The following is a 19,429-nucleotide window of genomic DNA, read 5'->3' on the forward strand; positions in this document are numbered from 1 at the left end:
AACGGGGTTCGGGATTGAACCTGGTCACTAAGCTGTGAGGCAGCAGTTCTACTGGCTATACTATTGTGCCGCCTATCCATGTGTCACATTCTGGGGCCACAAACTAGATGAGTGTGGCCAATTTTAAATAGTTGCACACTATGTCTTTGTATGACCTATTCTGTATAAGCTTTTTGTGCAAATGTATCACGAACGTCATCTTGGTGTCTGGAAGTCCTAATAAGTAAGCATATTCTACTGAACAAATTTAACATTCTAAAACAACTATGAAGTGTTAATTTACTAAATTTAGTGAAATAGAATATATTACAAGCCAAGCCCTCTGTTCTTTTTATATTTTACCAGTTTTGGGTGGCTTTCAAGTGGGAAATATTACTCTTGGTGGGTCCAACAAAATGATATTTCACATAAATGTAAACAGGTTATTAGGTACCAATTGTAGTTATAGTGATTTGGTAATGTTTGAGAAATGTTGCTGAAGAATTTGAAAAATATTTTGGCCTAGCAGACAGTTTAAATAAGATTACTTGTTTGACATCCAGTAATATTGTGCATCAGTTTTGAAAAATAAATAATGAACATGGTTTTTCTAATGAATGCGTGGTAGGTTTCATGTTACTTGTTCAATGAAAGTTATAAATTACATTTATTATTCTGAGTGGGACTTTCGTATCTCATATGTGATGTTGCCCTTTTAAACACTGCTTTATTTGTAGCTAATGATCTAGAGGTGAAGATTGGTGATGTAGTTAGCCCCTTACCCACCTCCCCCACTTCAGCCACATTCCCACCCCCCCCCCACCGCCCCCCCCCAGCAAACCAATTTTTATTTTATTCATGACTTGTATGCTGCTTCTTAGATGCAGCTCAGTGAGCCCTTGGTTGTTTTCATATACGCTGTAATGCTACTGAGCCTCGGTACTGACTGAGGAAAGCTTTACCTTTGCTGTGATACATCTGTGTTAACTGGTGCAGTCTGGCTAGCACTCTCAAAATATACTAGTTTTCTTTGTTAAATATGCTGCAGATTTTAGGATACGCTATAGGACCTTTGGGTAAGTATTTCCTTATTTAGCATCAGTAGATGACGCTTCTGAATGACTTTGAGAATGAAGATTAACAAGAAACGATTATCTGCGTATGGTAATGTTCGGGTACTGAAATCTTTCTTCTGATTTGAAAGAATTGTGTCTCAATTTGTTCCTTTGCAGCACTGTAAGGGGAGGGTGAAAGACCGTCGCTGACACTTGAGATACTGCTGGCACTGAAAAAAATAAATAAAACCCTTTGGAGATTCAGCAGCTTTATTCATCTATAAGGACTAAGTATAGGTAGGATACATTACCATGAAGAAGGAGCAAGTGTACCAAGAAAAAGGAGATCTGCATTTTTCATTATCGATTGATCTTTCTATTTTACTTGGTTAAAAGCTTAGAGTTGGATTTTGAAGACTTCATTCAATTGCTGCAAGATTATCCATTTTATTTTTGAGAGATTCATCTGCTATCACACATTCCACACCAAGAGGACATTCTATGATCATCCTTTCTGTAAGACTTGTAATTCTGCAATTAAGGTTTTCAGAACAATTATGCAGGTGTCATTTATGTGCACCGATCATAGTCTGAAGAACAGAGGCACAGATGAGAGACTCAGTCGGCACAATGCAAGTAGCCCCAACCTAGGAAGTAAGAGCAAGTTCAGAACAGTGGCTATGGTTGCCCGAAGTTTAGGGCAGCTGTCGGTGCAAAATATGGCATCTTCAAGTGATTTAGGCTCAAATTACCCAGGGATGAAGTTTAGGTATGGAAAAAAAATCTTCTGTACATTATGTTTTTGTAACATGGGAGTACTTGCATAGATCTTGCAGTCAGTTTTGCCTAAATGAAGTACTTTATAATTTTCAGAATTACAGTATTTTTGCCAATTCCTGGAAAATGTCTCCTTCTATACTATCTGCAGTTGCAAACTTGCTGTAAACATTTTTCTGTTTCCTAATTTAAAACAGAAATATCGTGGGGGGGAGAAAGAAGTCGGTCCTGACAATTGAAACCGTGAAGAGAGAGCTGCATTGTTGCTTTTTTTGTTGTTTCCTTTTAAGTATAATATTTGTTTTCAGTAATTTAATAATAGAATTTAACTGATCAGAATTTACTCTTCTGCCAAGTAAATAGCCTCAGTTGTGTGAAGGCTAATTCTGAGTGGCTATTTTGTGTGTGTGGAGAGCTGGGGGGGTGGGGGGGGGGGGTGAAGTGGGTGCTGATGCTTTAATTGTTTCATGAAATATAGGGCATGATGTTAATTCCAGAAACAATTGCTTAATTTGGGTCATAGGATAGTGAAATTTTTAATTCCAACGTTTTAATAGGGTGGGTTTCCATTTGGCTCTCAGAGGAAATTATTCTAAAGAGGCTGCATTTCTCCATTGTAACAAGATTTTATATTTTACTGTTATAATTGAAACATCCTGGGCCTCAAAGTAACATAGATGGCAAAAGAAGAAAAGGCACAAATATTGTGGGTAAATGCTTGTATTTCCTCATCTAAGTGCCACAAAGTTCAGGATTTCTTCATGTGAATGCACAGGCCTGCAAGGCTGGCTCATTCTTTCCTGCAATTTGCTGTCTAGCCTCAAGTTGAGACAGGTCCTTGGCACTTGAGCCAAGGAATCTGTCTGGGAAACCCGGTGCCTTATAGATGGGTGATGAAAAGGTTTTGGGATGCAAGGAGATGAGTCATTCCTCCCAGCTTCTGATCTGTTCTTGTAATTACAGCATTTATGTGGCTGGTCCAGTTGAGTTGCTGGTCATTAATCTCCAGGATGTTGATGATGGAAGACTCAACCACAGTAATACCACTGAATGTCAAGAATATGTGATTATATTCTTGCTTGTTGGAGGTGGTCATTGCCTCTCAATTTTGTGGCATGAATGTAATGAGCTCGTGCCTGAATATTATCTAGGTTTTGCTGTGTGCTCCCATGGATTGGTTTATTTGCCAAGGGGGTTGCAAAAGTAGTGGACATTGTGCAATCATCAGAAAATGTTTCCATGTTGTACCTATTGATGGAAGGCAGGTCATTGAGGCAGCTGAAGACAATTGGGCCTGGGGCACTGTCCTGAGGAACTTCTGCAGAGATGTCCTGGGACTAGAATGATTTGTCCTGTAATGATTCTCTTCCACAACCACAGCATCTTCCTTTGCATGATGTATGACCCCAGCCATTGAAGTGTTTTTCCCTTGATGCCCATTGTTTTACCAAAGCTCCTTGATGACATACATGGTCAGTTGCTGCCTTCATGTTAAGGGCAATCTGTTTCATCTCACCTCTGGAATTCAGATCTTTGGTCTGTCTTTGGACCAAGGCTGTGGATTGTTCTGCAGAAACCCAAACAGGGCATTGGTTAGTCGGATTTTGAAGAGTGAGTGCTGCTTGATAACTCTGTTGACAACATATTCCATTACTTTGATTTTTGAAAGTAGATAGGCTAGTGGCAATTAACCAGACTGGATATTTTCTACTTTTCCGTGGGGTTTGGGGGGGGGGGGGGGGGGGGGGGGGGGGTGGGGGGGAATAGGTGGGGTGGTGGTAAATTTTAGTTATGTGGAATTAAATAATTTCTTAGTGAATGGTCTGTTGACATGCATGGATGGCTTATGGCTGACCGGATGTAAGTGTTTTTATAACACTTCTGGTCTTTCTCTTCCATAAGCAATGTTTCCCAGCAAGCTTTCTCTGTAAATCCCAACACTTTCTCCAAATAAAGCACCTCCAATACCCAATATGTGGTGTTCCCTGCTTTCAGCACCCCATTCTCTTACCTTATGCCCTACAAATTACACTAAACTTATTTGCATCTTGACTGCTCCCCTCTCTGTCTACAGGCAGTTAAGATGTCAATTAGATTGACTTTTGGACAGGGAATCTTTGGGGTGGGGGGGCTGTTGGAGGGGTGGGAGTAGAACGTCAATTGAGTGGAATTAGAACTTCACATTGGGTGTTTGACATAATGCCCAACCTTTGTCCATCCAAAAGCATATCCTAGTAGATATTGGTAATTGGTTCATTATTGTCACATGTACCGAGCTACAGTGAAAAACATTGTTTTGCATGCCATCCATACAGATCATTTCATCACATCAGTACATCGAGGTGGTACAAGGGAAAAGCAATAACAGAATGCAGAATATAGTGCTACAGTTATGGAGAAGGTCCAGTGCAGACATACAATAAGATGTAAGAAATTAAATTAAAATCCAATACCTCTGTTTTTGTGCTAATCTTCTGCACAACTCGAGCTTTTGATAAGTTGAATTTCCAGATATTTGGAGGAAACTGCTTTCTTGGATTCGCACTGACTATAAACAGCTTCCTCTGTAATGCCTACAGAAGTTGGGTGTATCATTTTACTGTGAATACCTGTTGGTCATGCATTTGATGGTCTGTCTAAAATATTTGAGTGTCAACTGAACATTTTCCATAATATTTCCTTTATATTGAATTTTCTGGAGTTTTTATATGTGTATAGTGCAATCTAATGTAGATGTAGTAGGTATGGATAACTGTTTTGTTTCAGAGTTTCGATAACCACACTATAGCTATTTTGTTTTGCATTTTGTTTGATTTTGATGCTTAAGTTGTTACATAATGTCTAGATATGATAGGTTAATTGACCACTGTAAATTGCCTCTTGTGTGTAGGTAAGTGGTAGAATATGGAGTTGATTAGAATGTGCCAAGAATAAAATGGCTTATGGTAGGATTAGTGTAAAAATGGGTCTTTAATGGTTTGCAGGAATTCAGTGGGCTAAAGAGACCTGTTTCTATGCTGTATCTCTCTATGACTTGATATAATTCATTTTAATGATATTACAACATAATATCAATTAATATGTTTCATTTCACCACTAGATAATATCTGCTTGCTTTCATAATCATGTGTTTTATTTAGTAAATACACATTAATACTGTAAAGCCACGGAAGTGTTCTTTATATCTTGGTTCAATCGTTAAGACCCATGTCAATTGCTAATGTTAGGGATCTGAGTTATGAGGAAAATTAGGGAACTCAGCATGGTTGTTTGTGTAGGTGGGGGTGGTTAATTCAACTTTGGGATTGTCATAATATGGGCAGCAGAATATCAGCCACTAATTTCACATGTTGCCTGATCTCTCTACCGATTTGAATTCGGTTGAGAGAAGAGTTTTTGCAGGCCATTTTAATGGAAGAATTATCTCTGAGATTAATCCCCTTAAATTTGTATTGCAAAAGTAAGAATAAATTCCAAGAGTAGAACAAGGGCATACAGATTGTCATCAGTAAAATATAATTGTAGGATTTGCTTCAGGAAATGTGTGACTGAGTATTCATGCCTTTTCATTACAAGAGCCCACAATAGGTGCTGTTATATGAATTAACTGATTTCAGCCAGAGTAGCAACTGGAGCATAATAGTTGGCTAAAGGGAAGAAAAAAATCAGCTACAATCTAACATATCCAGTGTGTTCTCTAAGGATAAATAACACATTAATTTTCAAAATCAAGAATCCCACACAAAGCACTGTCAGTTTGTTGAATTTATGGGAAGTTGCTGATAATCTATCAAATTAAGCCAGGACAATTCAAGAAAAAAAGAGGAGATAACTAGATAAGAGAGGAAAGAAAACAGCAGCTAAAAGGATGTCCATCACTCAAAATCTAATTTAATTGTAGGAATTGACACTTCCTACTAATTTTGACATCATCATAATCAAACAAAATGCAGAATTAAATAGTTCTCCTGTGTATTGATGGAACCCTGAGAAAACCAAGTCAATTTTCTAATAAAATTCTATTCATAATTCGCATACATATTGTGCCACACAATAGAATTTCACAGCCAGAGTTCTCTTTGACTTATGGTTCTTAGGAACTCTTTCCGAGTTGACTCCAGATTAGTGATATGATTTTCTGTCACTTAAAGCAATTTCATTCTGTGACATGACCATCAGCATGTCTCTGCAGGGCACTGTAAATCAATTTTGTAAGAAAAGGACATTAAAACTGCTGTATGGTAAGGATCATCTTGAAGTTCAGAAAGCAATTGGTAGACATTTGAGAAAAGTTATATTATAATCGTAGCTTCAGCTAGTTGTTTTAAGATTTTACACTTTAAGCATCACACTTTCCTGCATAAAAAGTTGAAAAGTTAACATTATAAAATCATTCCAAAGTTACAGTGGATACCCCCAGTGAAGTTGATGGCTCTTTCCATCCATTTCCTAGTTGCAGCAAATTTCAAGTTATGTCTATGAACTTGCATTCTTAACTATAGTGATCAGCTTTATCAATCAACTTCAAAACTTCACTCTGAAATGCAAATATACAAAATTGATGGATCAGGAAAGGAAATTGGTTAATCAAACCTACCCTACAAATTTCTCCTTCTTAAAATAAATTGGTGATGCCCTGTATCTGTTGCTTGGTGTGATCCACAATGGTGTCATATTTACGTAATTGCCCTTTGGTCAATGAGTTTGTGCAAAAGGACTTTTAACTTGGAATCAGAGCAACCAAATAACACTGCATTTTGGCGATGACCATCAAAATTTATCCAGAGACTTTGCAACAATGGCTTAATGAGTTTAAATATTCCAATAACTTGATTGTCTTAAAGTTGTTCCTCCTAATTGCAAAGGTTTCAAGACTATAAAAATGTGTAGCCTAAAATTATTTTATGAAAGCTGTTGACCTGTGGATCCAACATCTTCTCATTGTATTTACTACCTGACTTGCCATGTATACATTTTCAGCAGCTGACATAACTGAAATGGGTGCTATGGTCTTGTCACTACAGCCTTAGTGACCTACTTTGAATCAGCTTTTCCTAAAATATTTTAGAATTTGAAAATTGGTATTTTCAGCCATAAAGAAAGAAGAAAATTCATATACGTTTTTCTTTATTCAGAGACCCAAGACCAATTCATACGACCCAGGGAATCACACCACTTAACAGAGGGAATTAGACTATTTAACATAAAAAGTATTTTCTTAAAAAGGCTTCTCTCAGTGGCATACATGGTGAATTACAATAGCTTTATTTGAGTCATTTGAGTTGTGGATTGGAAGTGGTTATGTTGTGTATTGCTATGTTTATCTGCTAGTGGGTTGGATTCTGCCACCAGGTCCTCAACATTTATCCAGGCAGAGCGGAATATCTTACAGGCTTCTGCAAGAATGTTTTAATCTTCTCATTCAACCACAAGATGATTTTGTTAGACTGAATTATTTCACACAATGTTTCAATTCGCCTTGATTGATTGAGTTGGCTTATTGCTACCTCATTGAAATCAATTGATAAACTGTAGTTAGAAGAAATCCCAGGTCATAGTTGATAGAAAGGAAACCATGGGGTGTTATGTTAGTACTTGGCATTGGGGATGGGGCAGTGAGATGGGTGATAGTGGAATTTCCTGTCTGCTGGTAGGTTTGTAGTTACTGAATGGGAAGTGCAGAATGGAAGCTCTGTCCCTTCCCCCTGCAGCACCGCATAATTTGATCCCATAATATCTTGAAAGTTACCTGCTGAGTTATGGCTTAATTATAAATGGGAAATCTGTGTTAACAGTGTTTTAAAGGGAATGAGATAGAAGTCTATTGAAATTCAAGATTAATCTTTGAACTTGGATATATTTGATGCTCTACATAAAATGGTGTTGGGTTTATTTCATTGAGAAATGTCCAGTTTTTGATTGTTCTATTGCATGCATGTTGGGCATGCAGTATGACAAAGGAAAGTGCTTATGGTGTTCAACTGCGTTTTCCAATGTGTGATTGATACTGTGTTACAGGACTTTTCTACCAATGTGTTTTGGACTTGTTAAGAGCAGAGTATCAAAATAGGAAATGTGAATATATCTTAGAAAGCTTTTTATATTGAACGTGTAATGCCAAGATCACCAGTAATGTAAGAGTACTGGCACATCTTTGTGGTGGTGCTTATGAGTTAGTAAGTTGATACATTGTTTTATAAGGACAGGAATTTAATGCTTATTAATATCTTGCATTATATGGGTGTGGGATTCTATCCCATTTAAGGAGTTGCAATTTAATTACTTTAAATAAACATGAGTGAGGGTCATCCAGAATTTAATTGTTGTTTGGTTAGGGAATTTAGCAAATTATAAATTGCTTAGTCGTTTTGGTTCTAAGGCAGAAATGCTCATTATTTAATTAAGTAACTTTTTTCAAAGTTATTTCCCATTGTTTGCAAACTATGATGTTTGAAGTGTCTGGTTAACTGTTTTAATTTGATAAATATTAAAAATGTAATATCACATCCTTTCTATAAGCATTTTTCTAAGATTGAATCCAGTGTTTAAATCTGAGTTGTAAACTCATCAACTTTATCTTGACAGATTTGTAATTATGTCATTGAAATATCTACACTCAGGAAAATGAAACAATAGAATGACAAAAAATTTATCATAAATATGTACATTGGAATTTATAATGGAAATATAACTGACAAAACTTGATTTTTAAAATGAACAATTACATTTACAATCCTTAATCTAATCTTAAACTGTATTTTAACCCTATTGCTTCTGAACACTCTTTGGGTCTGATAGAATTACATATTAAGTTCAAGAAGAACATAATTTAGCTGAAATAAATTTGAATAATGCTAATTATGCCGGTATAAAGGATGAATTGAGATTGGTTGAAAAAGTACTATGGTATAAATGAGCCTGCAATCCATTGAGGAATAAAGCCGTCCTTCTGAGGCTGAATAGAGTAGTAATCCTGAGAATGGGAGGTTTTAGGAACGATCAATGAAAAATGAAGAAAACTGATAGAAGATAGAATATGAAAACAAACAAGCAACGAGTATTTAAAAGTGATAATTTCTATGACTAAATAAAAAGGAAGAAAGTAACAAAATAAATCTCGGTCTCTGAGGCAGAAACAATATGTGGATTACAGGAATAGCTGAAGTATTAAACAAATATTTTGTATATGTCTTCACAGTAGATTACACAATAAACAAGTAATAGTGGAGAACCAAGGATGTAATGGTAGAGAATAAGTTAAAGTAATTGTTGAAGAGTGCATAGTTAAGCTATTAAAAGAACTTAAAGTCAACAAATTTAAGGATATTTGAATGTGGCTGCAGAAATAATGGATGAAAAACTCTCTAGATTCTGGAACACGTAAAAGGTAAAAATGTAACCATAATGGCAAGAAAGAAAGGAAAATATAGGGAAAAGCGAGCCTAATATCAGTTGTTAGAAAGTGCTGAAATCCATCACTAAGGATGTGATATAGGGAACTTAGCAAATTATATGACTATTGGGAGGCAATGTGGTTTTATGAAAAAGAAATTGAGTTTGACAAATCTAATAACTTTTTTGATGATATAACTAGCAAGATGGAGCTGACGAATTTATTTGAATGACACCTAAAAGATTTGTTTCATAAAGTGGTGGGCAAATTACTGGAGAAGATTCTTATGGATCTATGGACATTTAGAGAAGCATAGGCTGATTAGGGACAGTCAGCGTGGCTTTGTGAGGGGCAGGTTGTACCTCACGAGCCTGATTGAATTCTTTGAGGATGTGACAAAGTACATTGATGAAGGTAGAGCAGTGGATGTGGTGTACATGGATTTTAGTAAGGCGTTTGATAAAGTTCCTTATTCAGAAAGTCAGGAGGCATGGGATCCAGGGAAACTTGGCTGTGTGGATTCAGAATTGGCTCGCCCATAGAAGACAGAGGGTGGTGGTAGATGGAGCGTATTCTGCCTGGAGGTCGGTGACCAGTGGTGTTCCGCAGGGATCTGTTCTGGGACCCCTGCTCTTCGTCATTTTTATAAATGACTTGGATGAGGATGTGGAAGGGTGGGTTGGTAAGTTTGCTGATGATACAAAGGTTGATGGTGTTGTGGATAGTGTAGAAGGTTGCTGTAGATTACAACAGGATATTGATAGAATGCAGAGCTCGGCCAAGAAGTGGCAGATGGAGTTCAACCCGGATAAGTGTGAAGTGACACACTTCGGGAGATCGAATTCAAAGGCAGAATACAAGGTTAATGGCAGGACTCTTAGCAGTGTGGAGGAACAGAGGGATCTTGGGGTCCACGTCCATAGATCCCTCAAGGTTGCCACCCAGGTCGATAGGGTTGTTAAGAAGGCGTATGGAGTGTTGGCCTTCATTAGTCGGGGTATCGAGTTCAAGAGCCGCAAGGTGATGTTGCAGCTCTGTAGAACTCTGGTCAGACCACACTTGGAGTATTGTGTTCAGTTCTGGTCGCCTCATTATAGGAAGGATGTGGAAGCTTTAGAGAGGGTGCAGAGGAGATTTACTAGGATGTTGCCTGGATTGGAGAGCATGTCTTATGAGGATAGGTTGAGCGAGCTAGGACTTTTCTCTTTGAAGAGGAGGATGAGAGGTGACTTGATAGAGGTGTACAAGATGATAAGAGGCATAGATCGAGTGGGCATTCAGAGACATTTTCCCAGTGCGACAATGGCTAACACGAGGGGACATAATTTTAAGGTGATTGGAGGAAGGTATAATGGGGATGTCAGGGGTAATTTTTTTTACACAGAGAGCGGTGGGTGTGTGGAACGCACTGCCTGCAGAGGTTGTGGGGGCAGATACATTAGGGACATTTAAGAGACTCTTAGATAGACACATGAATGATAGAAAAATAGAGGGATATGTGGGAGGGAGGGGTTAGATAGATATTACAGCAGGATAAAATGCTGGCACAACATTGTGGGCCAAAGGGCCTGTACTGTGCTGTAGTGTTCTATGTTCTAAGTAAGGCATTGTGGGGTTGAAGATACTGACACAGAAGGAAGAGATGGAAAACAGTGGAAAAAATGGATGATTGTCAGTTTGACAGATTTTTACTAGTGAGGTCAGCATTGAGCTCTAGCTATTTACAATCTGTGTTAAGACTTAGAAGAAAAGACAGACTAATGATACAAACACATTGGGAAAGTAAGCTGCAAAGACAGATAGAGAGCTTGCAAAGATGTGTAGAAAACTGAAGTGACTGGATAAGAAGTTGGTAAATGGAATATAATCTGGAAAAGAAAGATTTATAAAGGCAAGAAACCAGTAAACGGTAGTATGCAATAGTATCTTGTACTGGTTCGTGAAGCACAGACAATTAATATACAGGTGCACCGAGAGCAAATAGTGTAATGTGCTTCATTGCAAGAGGCTTGGTGTATAGGAATAAGGAAGCATTGTTGAAATTGTACATGATCTTATTGGTCTTATCCAACGAAGGATATACTTGAAAGTGGTGTAGCATAGGTTCACTCAACTGATTTCTGAGATGAGTGGGCTGTCATTTGAGGAGCATTTGCGTGATTGCCCTATTTTTACTGGAGTTAGAAAAATGAGAGGTTTTCTTATTGAAACACGCTTTTGAATGGGATTGAGAGGATAGATACTGAAAGATTGTTTCATCTGGCTGTGCAGGTGGTTTAGAACAAAGGGCTGTAGTCTCAGGATAAATGGCTATTTTGGACCAAGATAAAGAGAAATATTTTGGTAAAGGGTTGTAGATTTTTGGAATTCTCTACCCAAGTGGGCTGTGGAAGTTTATTAGTTAAGTATATTTAAGACAAACTTCGAATACTAGGATAATGAAGGAATAAGGGAATTAGACAGGTAAGTGGATGTGATGTACAGGGTTGCTTAAGATATTGAAGGATGTACCCCTGGCTGCTTTTTATGTTCTTGCTGATCCAAGCTATGTAGCAGTGCGCACAGGCTGAAGTGGGTTCACCATATAAAAAGACTGAGATCTGGCATGGCATGGGAAGCAATAGAAGATTGAACTGTTAATGATGACATTCATGTAATGTGTCATTTGGGAGTTTCACTTTCCGAATTGTTCCAGAAGACAGCTGCAGTTTTTATAAATGAGAAGGATATAGTGTTTGACGGACATCACTGTATAGTGATAGATATAGTGTAGTGATATATAGATATAGTGTATATCTATATATCACTATATAGATATAGTGTATGTCTATATATCTAGATACACTATATAGATATAGTGTAGACAGAGTCCATGGAAGGGAGGCTGGTTTCTGTGGTGTGCTGAGCTGACTCCACAACTCTCTGCAGTTTCTTGCGGTCATGGGCAGAGCAGTTGCCATACCAAGCTGTGATGCATCCAGATAGGGTGCTTTCTATTGTCCATTGGTAAAATTTGGGCTAATTTCTTTAGCCTCCTGAGGAAGTAGAGATGCTGGTGAGCTTTCTTGGCTATGGCATCAATGTGGTTGGACCAGGACAGGCTACTGGTGATGTTTACTACTAGGAACTACAAATATTTATCCTCAATGATGTGAGGCTATTGTTTTTAGAAAAAAGTAAACTTCTGCAGCTCCTCAAAATTTAAACCAAGATGGAGAATTGTACAGTGGTCCGTCAACATCTATGTATTTCAACATACAAAACGCTGGAAGAACTCTGCAGGTCAGGCAGCATCTGTTAAGGGAACTGGACAGTTGGTATTTCGGGTTGAGACCTTTCATCTGGACTGAAAGGTAGAGGGGAGATGGCCAGTATAAAAAGGTGGAGGGAAGGGCTGGAGCAAGAGCTGGAGCAACATCCATGTAGAGTTATTTTTAATCAATTCATCTTTTGGAACCTGCACATTTATTGCCCATCCCTAGTTGCCGATATTTATTGTCCATCCCTAATTGCCCTTGAGAATGTGGTGGTGAGTCAGTACTTGGTCCATAGCCTAATATGCCTTGGTGTGTGATGTACTCATCTTGATACATCTTAAGTGTTGTGAGAGTACCCGTCTCTACCACCCACTCAGGCAGTGGATGACCTTGCATTAAATCTGGCCAATTCTGACAAACAGGATTAGGCCGGTTATTTGAAATCATTGTATTCATTATTGAGTCCTCAGGACTTCCACATGCCCAAGCAGAAATTGAGGCAGCAGACCTTTTGCTTCTATTGGGCTTCATTGGAACAGTGTAGAAAGCCAAAGAGAAAATACAACAAGAAGGGGAGTGATTATTGGAGGTGCAAGGAAGAGCCAGGGAATGTCCCTTCATAATTCTAAGAGGCAACGGGAAAAGTAGATGCATCTAGTAGTGGATCCTCATTGGAGGTGCAGGAAATTACAGAGGTCAATCCATTGAATATGGAGACTGTCATGTTGGAAGCTTGAGACAAGAGGATCCCTTGCTTTGGCTAAGAGAAGAGCAGAAGTATGGGAAAGAAAGCTGTGATTGTTGGACTTGTCAACCATGTTAGTGGAGGAGCCGTGATTAAGGAGAAAGGAAGACACCTCAGAGGTACTGGTGTGGAAATTCGCGTTGATGGAACAGATGCAATGAAAAAGAAGAAATAAGGAAAATAGAATGGAGTCCTTGCAGAAAGGTGTAGTTGACATAGCTGTGGGAGTGTATAGGCTTGTAATGAATATTGACTGCCAGTATATCCCCTAAGATGGAGAAATCAGGGAAGGGAAGGGGAAAAGCAGATGTCGACCCTGTAAAAGTGAGAGCAGGGTGGAAATTGGAAGTCAAAGTAATTAAATTTTCAATATCCATATGTATAGGAATCAATGTACTAGAAAAAGTAGGAGAAGGCCTGAAACAAGAACATTTCCGTGTATCTCACTAAGAGGAAGGCATACTCTGGACTTGTGTGAGTTACCATAACTACAGTCTTTGATCTGGAGAAAGTAACTGGAGTTGAAGGAGAAGTTGTTCAATGTAAGAACTTGTTCAGCCAGGCAATCACACTGGGATCTGAAATAGTTTGTGTCTAGAATTCCCCTACAGCTATTTTTTTCCAAAGACAAACAAGTTAGCAAATCGATAAGGTGTTTAGTTTGTAAAAAGACAATCTATCTGTTATTTATTGTGTGGTCAAGGTATATGTCGATCTTGAAATGAAGAATTGGCTTCTTGCTTAAATAGCAGTTGACGAATATACAGTGTGTTTCTGTTAACTATATTAGGTGACAATATTTAGTGCCGTCATATCAGCTTCACAGGAAGGATGATGTAAGTAAACTGAAAATCTGGAATGAACTATATGGTGAACTTACCAATAAAGCATTTTTCTAGATTTCTACAGTTTCATTACCAGGTAAATTTTTAATATAATGTAAGGATCTCCTTTCTCACTAAAGGATGAAATATTGAATTGCTAAAACCAGATTATGATGTTCAAGATCCAACATTAATAGTGTCAGTGAAGTAGGATATTTGACAAACATTTAGGATTGGGGAACAATAAGATACAACTTGATGGGAAAAATTGGAACGAGAACTCTAGTAATTCCTTTATGATATTTTTGACAAAATATTGTCTTCAATTATTGAATTTACATCATCTCTTTATTTTATCATAGGAACCTTGGAAAATCGGGTCTCAGGGTGTCCTGTCTTGGCCTAGGTATGCAAATATTGTTCTCATGCACAAACTAATAACAAACATTTTGATAACTTGCATATTTTCAGCTGGTGATCTTTTAGATTAAGAATCTATATGATATAAAAATATAGTAATTCATTAAAGATGTCAGTATTGTGAAAATATCATTTGGTTCATTGAAGATTATATCTCTGCTATGGTTAAAGGTTTCATTGAAACATATATATGTGTGTGTGTTATCTCTTCTATCATGAATTTTGATTTCCAGTGTTTATTTTCTATTACTTTATTTGAAGAGGTTATTCCAAGTTATATTTTTCTCAGTAGGAGTTTTATTACTCATACTATCTTATAACAGAAGTCTATGCTGATTCTAACAGCACACCCATCAGCTCCATTCCCCTATTTATCTCCCTACAACCTATTCGCTCTCACATACCCATCAACTCCCCTCTGATTCTCCTGTGACCCACCTACAGTAGGGGCAATTTACAGTAACCATTTCACCTACTAGCACATTTTTGAGAGGTGGGAAGAAACCAGAGCACTCAAGAGCAATGTACCTCGTCACAGGGAGAACTTGCAAATTCCGTGTGGATAGCAGCAGAGATTAGGACCAAGTCCAGGTCATTGGAGCTCAGGTATCGGCACTACCCTCTAATTTGCTCTGCTGCCCAACAGTTGGATGAATTTGCTTATTTCTAATTTCCCTTGGGCCTCTGCTTTTTTTGAAGTTCTTTGACATATTCAAGTTTATCTTACCTGTACTATTTGGATCTGAACAAGGCGTGGACACCATTGTCACTTAAAGTTAAAGGAACATATTAGGAGTTGTGCAGAATGTGACTGTGGCAACTCTGATCAAACTATGGACAGCATAGTGGTACCCTTCCTTTTTATTTAAAAAAACCTGACACTCTAGGGATGCACTCCCTCAAGACCATTAGCTGGTTAAGTAAGCTTTCACTGGATTTATAATTGTTGCAAGTGTGCTTTGTGGAGGAAGAAGAAGAAGAAGACGATTTAATATTTAATAGACTTTGAACATAGGAAGGTAGCAGATTGATTTGTTTCTTGGCCCAATATGCTGCTGAGTCCATAAAAGTACTTAATATTAGTTTGTCATTTTATTGATCTGCCTTGTGCCATAGGCAGTGGGTAGAATTTTCTTAATATGTTACTTCAAATGATTCTACAAATAGCAGTGAGTTTAAAATAATGGAATAAAACAAAGTATTGGAAATATTCAGCACATAAAGAAGCAACTCTGGAGAGAGGAACAAAGTTAATGTGCCAGGTCAGTAACATTTTGAGATGAAAGGCCATTGACTTGAAAAACAAGTCTGCTGATATTTCCATAGATGTTGCCGATCTGACTGATTAATTCCAGCACTTTTTGTTTCTGGTGTACAACATCTTCAGTATCTTGCTTTAAAACAATGGATACTGAATAGAAAAGATCTTTCCTTCCAGGTTAATGTAAATTGTTGAGCCTGCAGCTGACACATCAACTAAAATTTAATTAAATAACATTCAATACAATTGCATGTTTTATTTTAACATCTTATAAGCTGAAAACAGATTTTAAAGTTCTTAAACTTTTATCATTCCAACAGGAACATGGGTTACCTTCGGAGGGCAGATCACTGATGAGGTATGTCTCAATCCTGCCTTGACACAACGTGAGTTTCTTGTCACTATGGGTAGATTGAATGAGGTGGTCAATAGCATACAGCAATCAAAATATCATAACTTAAACTTCGCAGTTTTTGTTTGTTTGTAGGAATCAACTGAATCCCTTTTGCTAGTAGCTTGGTATCTCTGGGAGTCATCATTATAAAGCCACCAAGAACAATGGTAGGAAGACATGCCCATGCTATAATCTCAGTGCCATTTTTGGTTGGTTAGCAACCTAGCTCTGTTAAAAGATATGTATGGAAAAACAAAATTACTCATACGTGTAATATTGGAGTGTGTTACAGCAACAGTTTCCCAATGTACTCAAAGCTGATGAATCTAATGATAAATAGTTTGAAAGTAACAACATGCAACATGCTTTGTATTTCTCCATGTTCTTAGATTCTTGTAGCTCTGGTAGTAGCAGGCGAGAAGCATGTTGCTAGGTTTCACATTGCAGTATATTTGAAGGCCAACTTAGTGAATTAATATTTACTCCTAACTGTAAAATCCATTAATAAATAACAGTTAAAATAGTATTGAAAAATAAACTTGGCAAAAGGCTCAAAGGCTAAAGCAAACTGGAAAGTTTGCGAAAAGGAACATCAGTGGTTATTCATAATCGAATTTTTCAAAATCTTGAAAATTAAAGGAAAAACAAAGAAAAATTAGTTATCAAATCACTGCCAACTATTGTGAAGTTATTGAGTACTTCAGTAAATGTTTGACTAAACAGGGCTGTGACATCCTGCTTGTCCCCTGCCTGCAGGTGATTGTACCAAGGGGTAGTTTATAGGTAACAGAGGTAAAGGCAATACAGAACTATCTTGGAGATTCAGGAGTTGACAGCATTAGACACTGAAGAAAAACCATTGCTCAAGTTGCTGTGGTTGCATTCATTAAATCCTAATGGAGCCATGTGAGAGCAGTACTGGGCTGTAGAGCACTATTGGAATGGGATTAATCATACAGTCCAAGGACATTTCATTGGGCATCAGCTGTCACTGTATAAATAAACTGAATGAAAATAAGGCATGCAAGTACCTTCAAAGATGTACTATCTAATCTGAAATCCTCCTTTTGAAGCAGAGATTTTTCATCAGTATTACATTGAGTGGACCAAGAAAGAAATCAAAATCTTCAAGTATGTCAGTTGAAACAATCAATTATTTGTATCTCTGGTTAGGAGCTGTCTAGGTGGTAATCAAAGCATGGCAGAGGAATTTAGAACTAGCTCCTCTTGCCTAACCTCCCAAGGGCACATGCATCTGTAGGATGGTGTTATTTGGGTAGAGGATACAAGAGAAATACTTATTTAAAATATCATAATGGTTGTATGTATAGTGTTTATAAGAGCTGTCTGAATGTGTTCAATAATTATTTTTCCTGTCATTTCAGATGGCAGAACAACTGATGACACTGGCCTATGAGAATGGAATAAACCTCTTTGACACAGCAGAGGTCTATGCAGCTGGCAAGTAGGTTATGTGACCTTTGCGATCACTGTGGAGTAAAGCATGATGCACTAGTCAAGCATGTTTTTCTGCTTTACTTTTAATTAGGATAATTTCCCAGCCTAATAACTCAATAAACAAGGAATGCCCAACTATATTACATCCAGGCTGGGATTTTCATTGCAATAGATTGTTCTATTCCTCTTCTGCAGTGCTGGGATATCATAGCAGTTGATACATTTTCTATAGGTGCACTTCTTACAGTTGGTATTTAGCTCTGGACTTTGAGAACTATTGCTGGTAAATTCAAATATTTTACTGTGTTCCTTAACAAATACCCTGAAATAATAATGTCTCGGGCAGCAGCTATTATTAATTATAATGTAAATCATGTTGACCAATCCATGGTGCTTTAATACCTTACTATTTAACAATGAGGTTGAATTAAAGGAATGTTGAGAATGAATGATAGAACTGAAAAAAGAAATGCACAAAAATAGTCATGTTTAAAGGAAAAATATGTTAAATAATTACTGTATTACATTGCCACTTCATCAAATGCTGTCTGTAGATCAGCTGAAGGTCATGTGTACCACAATTCAATTTTAACTTTTTTTGATATTAATAGTTATTATTTTCTGATTTACTCAAATTTTGCAAGATACAAGAAAATGGGAACAGGTGTAGTCCATTTAGCCCTTTGAGCCTTTCCGCAATTCACTGGAATCACAACTAATCAGTAGTACAAGTGCATTCACGCACTTCTGCCATATATGGTTTAAAACCTTTGATTAACAACAGTCTATTACTCTCAATTTTAAGATTTGCAGTTGACATTTTTCCATAAACAGAATGGTTTCAAGCTGCTACTTACCTTTGTCTACAGAAGTATCTTTCCATTCATGAAAAGCCTGGCTCTAATGTTTAGACCATATCTCTTATCCACTGCTTGAGCAGCATAAGGATGTGTTTTCTCTGTGTTTATCCTTTCTGTTCCTTTTGAGTATTGAAAACCAATCGACTCACTTTTTAACATTCTAAATTCTAAGCTATACAACACTAATTTGCGCATTCTCTACTTGTAATTAAACCCTTAGAGTCCAGGTAGCATGATGGAAATTCTATACTTCATTCCATTCAAAGCCGGTAGGCTAGAAGTTTTTTAGTGTTTCAGTGCATAATGCAAAGGAATTTAATCTAAAGCCCTTCAGTCTGAGTTTTTTTGTGGAAGGGTTGCACACTTCTGAAAAACTTTCCTGGTCACACAAAGGCAACCACCCTGTGTGCTAATGTCAAACAGTGTGCAAACCATGACATTACTTCTATAAAAATACATTTCTACATTTGAGGTCCATGAACGGATGGGGCCTGCTGTTAAGGAGTCTTGTTACAATTAAATCCTCTTGTATTTTCCACGTTGTTCAATTTCATCTCCATCATCACTGTAGCCTGATGTCCAACTGTTTTAACCCCTTAAGATCATAAGAATAACCATTGAGTCCCTTGAGCCTCCTCTGCCATTTGATACGATCGTGGCTGATCCAATTTCTTCAAGTCAATCTGTCTGCCCTTTCCCCAATCATTCTCTATTCCCTTACTGATTAGCAATCTGTGTATTTTAGGCTTAAATATACACAAGGACTCTGCAGCAAGAACGTTCAATGACTTCAATGAGAGGAGAAATTTTTTCTCATCTCAATCTTAAATGGGTACCCCCATACTCTGAGACCACGCTTTCAAATTCTGAACTCTCCCATGAAAGGAAACATCCTCTCAGCATTTTCTCTGTCTAGCCCCCTAAGAATCTTATATGTTTCAATAAGATTGTCTCTCATTCTTCTGAATTCCAATGAGTAGAGTCACAAACTGTTTAGTCTGTTCTT

The 19,429-nt window shown here is 37.5% G+C and overlaps 1 protein-coding gene across 11 annotated transcripts in view; it reads left to right on the forward strand.

Annotated features, from left to right (window-relative positions):
* The window catches only part of kcnab2a (potassium voltage-gated channel subfamily A regulatory beta subunit 2a), a 279,869-nt gene that overhangs the window by 204,086 nt on the left and 56,354 nt on the right, over nt 1–19,429 (forward strand). For all 11 annotated transcript variants that reach the window (XM_052039399.1, XM_052039396.1, XM_052039405.1 and 8 more), the window contains 3 exons: nt 14,393–14,436; nt 16,032–16,069; nt 17,491–17,570. In XM_052039399.1, coding sequence (XP_051895359.1) covers nt 14,393–14,436; nt 16,032–16,069; nt 17,491–17,570 — 162 coding nt within the window. The remainder of the gene's footprint in view (nt 1–14,392; nt 14,437–16,031; nt 16,070–17,490; nt 17,571–19,429) is intronic.

Source organism: Pristis pectinata, chromosome 26, assembly GCF_009764475.1.
Source record: "Pristis pectinata isolate sPriPec2 chromosome 26, sPriPec2.1.pri, whole genome shotgun sequence".
In the NCBI taxonomy this organism is placed as follows: Eukaryota; Metazoa; Chordata; class Chondrichthyes; order Rhinopristiformes; family Pristidae; genus Pristis; species Pristis pectinata.